The sequence below is a fragment of the Oncorhynchus masou genome, chromosome 13, assembly GCF_036934945.1.
Source record: "Oncorhynchus masou masou isolate Uvic2021 chromosome 13, UVic_Omas_1.1, whole genome shotgun sequence".
Lineage (NCBI taxonomy): Eukaryota > Metazoa > Chordata > Actinopteri > Salmoniformes > Salmonidae > Oncorhynchus > Oncorhynchus masou.
Window position 1 is genome coordinate 32,415,254 of NC_088224.1, and position 10,261 is coordinate 32,425,514.

At 38.0% G+C, this 10,261-nt stretch overlaps 1 protein-coding gene and 1 long non-coding RNA gene across 3 annotated transcripts; both read left to right on the forward strand.

The window, feature by feature from the left end:
- The first annotated feature begins 88 nt into the window (after positions 1-88).
- LOC135551403 (uncharacterized) lies at positions 89-3,198 on the forward strand. 2 transcript variants are annotated; one of them, XR_010457295.1, is made up of 5 exons: positions 89-184; positions 345-667; positions 877-941; positions 1,212-1,408; positions 3,044-3,198. It is a non-coding gene; the product is annotated as an uncharacterized LOC135551403 (long non-coding RNA). The 2 variants fall into 2 exon arrangements; XR_010457296.1 differs by having other exon boundaries at positions 363-667.
- A 455-nt stretch (positions 3,199-3,653) lies between these two features.
- Positions 3,654-9,547, forward strand: LOC135551405 (uncharacterized). The gene is made up of 9 exons (XM_064982623.1): positions 3,654-3,832; positions 4,071-4,172; positions 4,878-5,182; positions 5,398-5,462; positions 5,733-5,929; positions 7,565-7,803; positions 8,426-8,487; positions 8,746-8,894; positions 9,287-9,547. Exons 3-9 carry the CDS (start codon positions 5,003-5,005, stop codon positions 9,370-9,372), a joined length of 978 nt encoding a protein of 325 aa, XP_064838695.1. The 5' UTR covers positions 3,654-3,832; positions 4,071-4,172; positions 4,878-5,002; the 3' UTR covers positions 9,373-9,547.
- The last annotated feature ends 714 nt before the right edge of the window (positions 9,548-10,261 follow it).

The following is a 10,261-nucleotide window of genomic DNA, read 5'->3' on the forward strand; positions in this document are numbered from 1 at the left end:
CATTTAGCCCACCAAAATCGGTGAAATTTCGTACAATGTATTCTCGGTATGAACTCTCATTACTGTTTTTTTCTCTTCACAGGGACCTCAAGCACAGCCACAGATGTCTCGACAAATACAACAGCTACACCTGTTGCAACATCAACAACAAAAGGAATCACAACCACTACTTCCATCTCAGTCGGTTGGTGATATGTTATGCAACCTGCACATATTTCAGAGAATAGTACTTTAAAGGCACACACTAGTATTTCACCAGTACAGTTTAAGCCCAAGTTTCAATTGAAGCACCTTTCAAATAGTTATAGAGTGTCCTTTTTTCCCAACTGCCCCTTCAACAACAGCTGTTCCTGTTACCACAGTACCTGGTTCTGGCATCACAATACCAACTGGAGAACCCGTCACTGTTCCTGTTACTGGTTCTACAACTACAACCACATCTGTGGCCCCCTCAACTACTGTTTCAAGCATAGCACCAACATTGGCTATGACAACTACCAGCACAACTCCAACAACTACTTCTACTACTACGACAACAACTACCACAACGACTGCACATCTTGCAGTGGTTACATTACAAGTCACCATACAAGAGGTTTTTGTACCAGCTTTGAGTAATCCTCAAAGCACAGAATTTCAAACACTTGCGGTATCCTTTACTTCAGTGGTAAGTCCTGTGATCATATCTTTCTTGTATTTCTTTCTTTTGATTGTTACTGAGAATATGGTCGAAGTACTGGGACAGAGTTACTTTTTTCAAGCTTAAATAAGGTGACAGAAAAATAAAGTGACAGAAATGTGTTGTTTTTTTGAATGTAGAACATTATTCATTCTATTCTATGGTCCATGAATGTTGTCTGTTCTTTTCTCAAACAGTGTGACGTGATCTATCGAGCAAAATATGGGATATTTTTCATCCGGACGATTGTCATTTCATTCATGTAATATTTTATTCTATTCTACCTCTAAAGTAGCTTGGTTCAATTTATCCAATAGCTTGAGAAAGTATTTCTCAAAATAATATTTTAAGCATTATATTGCTTTTAAAAACATTCACCAGTCAACATTCTTGTCATCAGGATATTTTCTATGTTGATTCCATTGTGATGATATTGTTATTACCTTAGGTGCAAGCTGGACATGCATGACTGTCCACTTTCCAGTCAGCTTTTGATTTGACCCTTGACATCTGAAATTTGTGCCCTTTGCAGACCAGTGTTCCGTTCTCGTATGGCAGCAGACACACAGGTGGTGCTGGAAGTGGTGTTCAATGAGACCGCCATTGCAACTATCACTAATGCAACTATGCCCAAGGACATTGACGTTAAAGATACACTGAAAGAGGCTGTGACCAATCCAAACTCTACCTTCAACCTCTCTGTGGTTCCAAACTCCATCACTATTATCAGTAAGTAAACCTATGAAATGGATTCACTAAAATTATCCGTTGACATACAGTGGGGTCCGGAATTATTGGATCCCTTGAAAAATAATAAGTAAAAAAGACGATGTAAAATAAATTACACAAATACTGACCTTTATCAAAAACATTTACAAATGATATTATTTGATACTAATACAATTGCTCAGGGAAAGAGATTTTTTTGACAAGTAATAAAGAAAGTCTCTAAAAGATATGATCCCCTGTTTTCAATACTCCATCACGCTCCCCTTGCAAGGAAAAAAACACTTAGACTTTTTCTAAAATGTTTTGAGACTGAAGAACACATTGGGAGGGATCTCGACCATTCCACAGAATCTTTCCAGATCCTAGTACCTTTTAGTCTGCGCTTATGGACTGCCTTCTTTTAATTCAAACCACAGGTTTTCAATGGGGTTCAAGTCCGGAGACTGATATGGCCATTGCAAAATATAGATTTTGTGGTCAATTAACCATTTCTCTTTGTATGTTGATGTGTGTTTGGAGTTATTGTTTTGCTGGAAGATTCACTTGTTGCCAAGTTAAAGCCTTCTGGCAGAGGCAACCAGGTTTTTTTGCTAAAATGTCCTGGTAAAGTTCATGATGCCATTCACCTTTAAAAAGGATCTCAGGACCAGTGGAAGCAAAATAGCCCCATAACATCAAAGATCCAACATCAGAATTTACAGTAGGGATGAGATACCTTCTGGATATACATCGTTCTTTTGAAGGCCAAAGCCACCATTGGTGTACGTGGCCAAAGTGCTCTATTGTCATGTCATCTGACCATAGGTACAAGTGCAAAAACAATAGATCTGTGACAAAAGGGCTGTGTATATTAAAAAAACATTGAATTTACATAAATAGTTAAATGTCAAAATATGCAGTGATTCACACATTCGCAATACAATTGTGGAGCAATTTAGGCAAGACACCAACAAAGGTAGCTAAACTTGAAAGTGACTGTTAATAACAGTACTCAAATTTGTCAAATAAGGTAAATAAGGCCCTAAAAAGTGCTGTACCTCAGCCACCTTCCACCGCTAATGCGGAAGACCAACAGAAGCGGATGCGGTGGATTGGCACAAATCTCTAGTTTAAACTGATGGATTTTGATGGGGATTTTTTTATGATGTTACTTAGATTGACGAACGGCTGCCTCAGTAGACTCTTAAGGATTAATAATAAGAGATCATTTTCATTTTATTTCAGGTGGTCCTACATCTGCTGTTCCTACTATAACTATAGTTGAGTTGTTGCTAAATAGAACTTCCAGAAGTGCATTTCAAACCGTTGGATTAAATTATTATTTTTTAAATATAAATACACTGGAAAGCAATACTATAAATGCCTGGTGAAGGGTTTCTTTCTCAAGAACATGTTGTTTCATATAATATACATTAAACATTGCAATCTGTTACGTTCCTTAAACCTATGAGTGCATTTAGGATAATAGTCTAATTTGAGCGGCAAGTATATTGCACCAAAAAAGAGATAATCCTGGAGAGACATTCCATGTTATGAAGTTGCACACAGTAGTACATCACAAGTACATTTTAGGCACACTTTGCATTTGGAGCACCTTTCAAATTCTAAAAGAGTGTTATGTTTTATTAATTTCAGATGCCCCTGCTACAACAACTGTTCCTGCTACAACTGCCATAACAACAGCGCCTCCTCCAGTGGTGGAATTACAAGTCACCTTGCAGCAAGTTTTTGTACCAGCCTTGACTGACCCTCAAAGCACAGAATTCAAAACACTATCAGTAACCATTACTACAATTGTGAGTCCTCGGAATCCAGATATGACCATTCATTTGTGTCTTTGTTGATGTGGTTATTGACTTTACCTAAGGTTCAAGTGACAATGACTTTAGGCTTAATGAGCGTTGAGCTACGGGAATAAGGGATGGTTGAAATATACAGGCCTAATAATGTTATATATATTCTGTTTGTAAAATCTCTCATACTATTTGATAGTCTATTAAAGTTGACTTCTCTACCCTACTCCTTACAGTGTGACACAATCTTCCGACAAAGATATGGGCTTAGTTTCGTTCAGACGACTGTTACTCAATTCAGGTAATATTGTATTCTACTTTTAAACCATTTTCTTTCATTTAGACATGAAAGTCTTTAGAACCTCAAAAGCCTTATTTTTAGCACAACTTTACTTTTTCAGTCACCTTTTGACTTGACCCTGACCTATGAACTTTTTGATCCTCTGCAGACCTGTGCCTCGTCTCGGTCAGGATCCTAACACAGAGGTGGATTTGGAACTGGAGTTCAATGCTACCTCCACAGTACCTATCCCCAAGGGCAGTGACATTGTTGATACATTGAAAGAGGCTGTGACCAATCCAAACTCTACCTTCAACTTCTCTGTGGATCTGAACTCCATCACTGTGATAAGTAAGCAAACCCAATCAATAGGTGCTCCAAAAATATACATTGACATGTAATATTCAGTTGTGGCACCTTTGAAGTTAAATCACACTGTGGAATTGATCAAACAATTGCGGCAACATCAGCAACGTTTCACTGTCCTCCCTCCAACATCCCATGTTATCATGTAGCCACCAAAATTGGTGAAATTTCGTACAATGTATTCTCGGTATGAACTCTCATTACTGGTATTTTCTCTTCACAGGGACCCCAAGCACAGCCACAGATGTCTCGACAAATACAACAGCTACACCTGTTGCAACATCAACAACAAAAGGAATCACAACCACTACTTCCATCTCAGTCGGTTGGTGATATGTTATGCAACCTGCACATATATCAGAGAATAGTACTTTAAAGGCACACACAAATCAAATCAAATCAAATTTATTTATATAGCCCTTCGTACATCAGCTGATATCTCAAAGTGCTGTACAGAATCCCAGCCTAAAACCCCAAACAGCAAGCAATGCAGGTGTAGAAGCACGGTGGCTAGGAAAAACTCCCTAGAAAGGCCAAAACCTAGGAAGAAACCTAGAGAGGAACCAGGCTATGTGGGGTGGCCAGTCCTCTTCTGGCTGTGCCGGGTGGAGATTATAACAGAACATGGCCAAGATGTTCAAATGTTCATAAATGACCAGCATGGTCGAATAATAATAAGGCAGAACAGTTGAAACTGGAGCAGCAGCACGGCCAGGCGGACTGGGGACAGCAAGGAGTCATCATGTCAGGTAGTCATGGGGCATGGTCCTAGGGCTCAGGTCCCGCGAGAGAGAGAAAGAAAGAGAGAAGGAGAGAATTTGAGAACGCACACTTAGATTCACACAGGACATCGAATTGGACAGGAGAAGTACTCCAGATATAACAAACTGACCCGAGCCCCCGACACATAAACTAGTATTTCACCAGTACAGTTTAAGCACAAGTTTCAATTGAAGCACCTTTCAAATAGTAATAGAGTGTCCTTTTTTCCCAACTGCCCCTTCAACAACAGCTGTTCCTGTTTCCACAGTACCTGGTTCTGGCATCACAATACCAACTGGAGAACCCGTCACTGTTCCTGTTACTGGTTCTACAACTACAACCACATCTGTGGCCTCCTCAACTACTGTTTCAAGCACAGCACCAACATTGGCTATGACAACTACCAGCACAACTCCAACAACTACTTTTACTACTACGACAACAACTACCACAACGACTGCACATCTTGCAGTGGTTACATTACAAGTCACCATACAAGAGGTTTTTGTACCAGCTTTGAGTAATCCTCAAAGCACAGAATTTCATACACTTGCGGTAACCATTACTTCAGTGGTAAGTCCTGTGATCATATCTTTCTTGTATTTCTTTCTTTTGATTGTTACTGAGAATATGGTCGAAGTACTGGGACAGAGTTACTTTTTTACCTCATATCAAGCTTAAATAAAGTGACAGAAAAATAAAAAACAGAAATGTAGTTTTTTTGTATGTAGAACATTATTCATTCTATTCTATAGTCCATGAATGTTGTCTGTTCTTTTCTCAAACAGTGTGACGTGATCTATCGAGCAAAATATGGGATATTTTTCATCCGGACGATTGTCATTTCATTCATGTAATATTCTATTCTATTCTACCTCTAAAGTAGCTTGATTTAATTTATCCAATAGCTTGAAAACGTATTTCTCAAAATAATATTTTAAGCATTATATTGCTTTTAAAAACATTCACCAGTCAACATTCTTGTCATCAGGATATTTTCTATGTTGATTCCATTGTGATGATATTGTTATTACCTTAGGTGCAAGCTGGACATGCATGACTGTCCACTTTCCAGTCAGCTTTTGATTTGACCCTTGACCTCTGAAATTTGTGCCCTTTGCAGACCAGTGTTCCGTTCTCGTATGGCAGCAGACACACAGGTGGTGCTGGAAGTGGTGTTCAATGAGACCGCCATTGCAACTATCGTGAATACAACTATGCCCAAGGACATTGACGTTAAAGATACACTGAAAGAGGCTGTGACCAATCCAAACTCTACCTTCAACCTCTCTGTGGTTCCAAACTCCATCACTATTATCAGTAAGTAAACCTATGAAATGGATTCACCAAAATGATCCGTTGACATACAGTGGGGTCCGGAATTATTGGATCCCTTGAAAAAGAAGAGCAAAAAAGACTGTAAAATAAATTACACAAATACGGACCTTTATTGCGTGATCAAAGACATTTTACAAATTATATTATTTGATACTATTTTTTTGAACAAGTAATGAAAAAATATCTCTAATAGATGCGATCCACTGTTTTCAATACTCTAGCAACCTCAATCTCAAAAACAACACTTAGACTTTTTCTAAAATGTTTTATTAGACTGAAGAACACATTGGGAGGGATCTCAACCTTTCCTTCATGCAGAATCTTTCCAGATCCTAGTACCTTTTGGTCTGCGCTTATGGACTGCCTTCTTTTAATTCAAACCACAGGTTTTCAATGGGGTTCAAGTCCGGAGACTGATATGGCCATTGCAAAATATAGATTTTGTGGTCAATTAACCATTTATTTTTGTATGTTGATGTGTGTTTGGAGTTATTTTTTTGCTGGAAGATTCACTTGTTGCCAAGTTAAAGCCTTCTGGCAGAGGCAACCAGGTTTTTTTGCTAAAATGTCCTGGTAAAGTTCATGATGCCATTCACCTTTAAAAGGATCTCAGGACCAGTGGAAGCAAAATAGCCCCATAACATCAAAGATCCACCATCAGATTTTACAGTAGGGATGAGATACCTTCTGGATATACATCGTTCTTTTGAAGGCCAAAGCCACCATTGGTGTACGTGGCCAAAGTGCTCTATTGTCATGTCATCTGACCATAGGTACAAGTGCAAAAACAATAGATCTTTGACAAAAGGGCTGTGTATATTAAAAAAACATTGAATTTACATAAATAGTTAAATGTCAAAATATGCAGTGATTCACACATTCGCAATACAATTGTGGAGCAATTTAGGCAAGACACCAACAAAGGTAGCTAAACTTGAAAGTGACTGTTAATAACAGTACTCAAATTTGTCAAATAAGTTAAATAAGGCCCTAAAAAGTGCTGTAGCTCAGCCACCTTCCACCGCTAATGCGGAAGGCCAACAGAAGCGGATGCGGTGGATTGGCACAAATCTCTAGTTTAAACTGATGGATTTTGACGTTTTTTTAAAATTATGTTACTTAGATTGACGAACGGCTGCCTCAGTAGACTCTTAAGGATTAATAATAAGAGATCATTTTCATTTTATTTCAGGTGGTCCTACATCTGCTGTTCCTACTATAACTACAGTTGAGTTGTTGCTAGATAGAACTTCCAGAAGTGCATTTCAAACCGTTGGATTACATTTCTATTTAATATAAATACACTGGAAAGCAATACTATAAATGCCTGGTGAAGGGTTTCTTTCTCAAGAACCTGTTGTTTCATATAATATACATTAAACATTGCAATCTGTTACGTTCCTTAAACCTATGAGTGCATTTAGGATAATAGTCTAATTTGAGCGGCAAGTATATTGCACCAAAAAAGAGATAATCCTGGAGAGACATTACAATTTAACTTCAAATCTTTCTAAAAAAGTTTTGATATTAAAATGTCTAATTCAAATTTGACAGTTCTAAAAGACAAACTGTCAGGTCATACACAAAGTTCACATTTCATTCATTTTGTGTTCACAGGGGTCCCAAATACATCCACAGGTGCCACCACAATTACAATGGCTACTCCTGTCATCACAACCATTGTCCCAGCTGCTCCAACCACTACAACTGCTGCTGCCACCACAACCTCTGTGGCTACAAATACACTCACTACAGTGTCTGTGGAGTTCACATCCAAAGGAGAGACATTTATCTCCGACCTATCAACCTCATCCTCTCAGGCCTTTCAAACTCGAGCATCACTGATTAAAACACAGGTGAGCCTCCTGAAGGAAGGAGAAGAACACAAATGTGGGAAGGACATGATGAGAGGGGTAGAATACAGTAATAAACATCTTTCAGTTGACTCTTATTATGATTGCTAAATACTGCAAAATGTAAACACTTTCCCCCCAATCCCCCCTTCCCCAAAACACGTGTAAATATTTGACTATAAATTGCGCCTTCGTGTATTATACTTATGCTAATATTATACTCTAGAGAGCAATTATCTTTTATTATTTCTTATTATTATTACATTGTCGAGAAGGAACCTGCAAGTATGCATTTGGTTGGACGGTGTATACCATGTGTATCCCCTACATACGACGAGTATGTATGGAATACCGAGTGGTTCAGCGGTCTAAGGCACTGCATCTCAGTGCTAGAGGTGTCACTACAGACCCTGGTTTGATTCCAAGCTGTATCACAACCGGCCGTGATTGGGAGTCCCATAGGGAGGCGCACAATTGGCCCAGCGTAGTCTGGGTTAGGGTTTGGCCGGGTAGACAATCATTGTAAATAAGAATTTGTTCTTAACTGACTTGCTTAGTTAAATAAAGGTTAAAAAATGTACTTGAAACTTGTTGATCTAAATTTTACATGTTTTTTGCTTTTCAGCTTGAACCTTTCTATCGATCAGCTTTCGCCTCTTTCAACAGTTTGACAGTAATAAAATTCAGGTGATTTGTTTGCATTCAATTGATTATGTTGATTTTAATTAATTTAATTCTACAGCCAAAGAACCGTATACAGATTTCATGAAAATGTATATAAACATGCTACATTATTAAACAAAAGGAATAAATAAATAATTGATCAAAAAGTATACCTCATATAATTCCTTTTTAAAATAAATAAATATTTCATTATGAAAATATATTGTAGTTCTGCATTGCAAGGCTCAACTGTCATTAAAACAATCTCTCATTTGTTTGCAGAAATGGATCAATCATTAACACCATGAATTTAGACTTTAGCTCCTCCGCTGTGCCAAATTCCAAGGAAATTGGCACCGTGTTGATAAAGGCTGCACAAAACATCACAGCTTTCAACATCAACCCCACGTCAGTTACTGTCAGTGGTGAAGGTAAAAAAATATTGTCCATGCTTTATGGTAAATTCATATTTTGTATGCCATTATCTAGAGGGTCTATATGGCGAAAACAAGGTTATTGTAACAGTATTTGTATTTATTATGGATCCCCATCAGCAGCTACTCTTCCTGGGGTCCAGCAAAATAAAGGCAGTTTATACAATTTTAAAAAACATTACAATACATTCACAGATTTCACAACACACTGTGTGTCCTCAGGCCCCTACTCCAACACTACCACATATCTGCAGTACTAAATCCATGTGTATGTGTGTGTAAATATTTAACAGTAAATATGTACAGGCCTTATTCACAATAATCATGTTACAGGTTGGCAAATACATATTTCCCTTTCATGTTCACTTTCTCTCTCTTTATCTATGTAGTTGTGACCTCAAGTGGAATAAGCAGCAAGACCAGTCTCTTCACTGCTTCCTGTCTGGTGGTGTTGTCGCTGCTGCTGTCAAGCTAGTCTCAGCAGCAAGCAGCAGTATGAAATATCTTCACTTTGAAAATGTCATGTCCCCCACTCCCATCATATGTAATGGCAACCTATTTAATCAGTATTTGTTAACCTAAGTTGATTCTCATTATAGTTATAGTTATTATACTCATTATTCAAATTGAAATAAACCAATTCTAAACAATTGGAGCTTCTTACTGTGGTACTTTGTCTTACATTACATTGAAAAGTTTATTTTCCAACCAAATGAGGATTAGCAGATTATAATTTAATGTCTTTAATGATTTAGAAGTGCATCCCAGTCATTTTGTACTAATTTGTACTCAATCAGTGTCAGAAAATGTATTGAAATATTAGAGTTGATGTTCTTCCATGATCAGATATTCTTTGGTTGTGGGGCAAAAGAAAAAAAAATGTAGATGCTTGCCAGCAAACCCACTATACAACACAACACTAAACAATACATTAATTGCACTGTAACGGTGACAAATGGTGTCCACACACTGTTAGGTTCTACATAAAACATTCCCAACAGCACAGTCCAAACAGCAGTCCCAAAACCTTCACACTGCTACACCTGGATATCAGCGGAGCCTTGTCTAGCAGCGAAAAATCCTTGGGCAGCCTAGTGGTTAGAGTATTAGACTAGTAAACAGAAGGTTGCAAGTTCAAACCCCCAAGCTGACAAGGTACAAATCTGTCGTTCTGCCCCTGAACAGGCAGTTAACCCACTGTTCCTAGGCCGTCATTGAAAATAAGAATGTGTTCTTTAACTGACTTGCCTAGTTAAATAAAGGTAAACAAAATTAAAAAATAAATTGTGCCTTTCAAAAACAAATTGCAGATATGGCTGACTTGCTTAAACAAATGTGGTTTCTACTGACAATTGAGATGTACA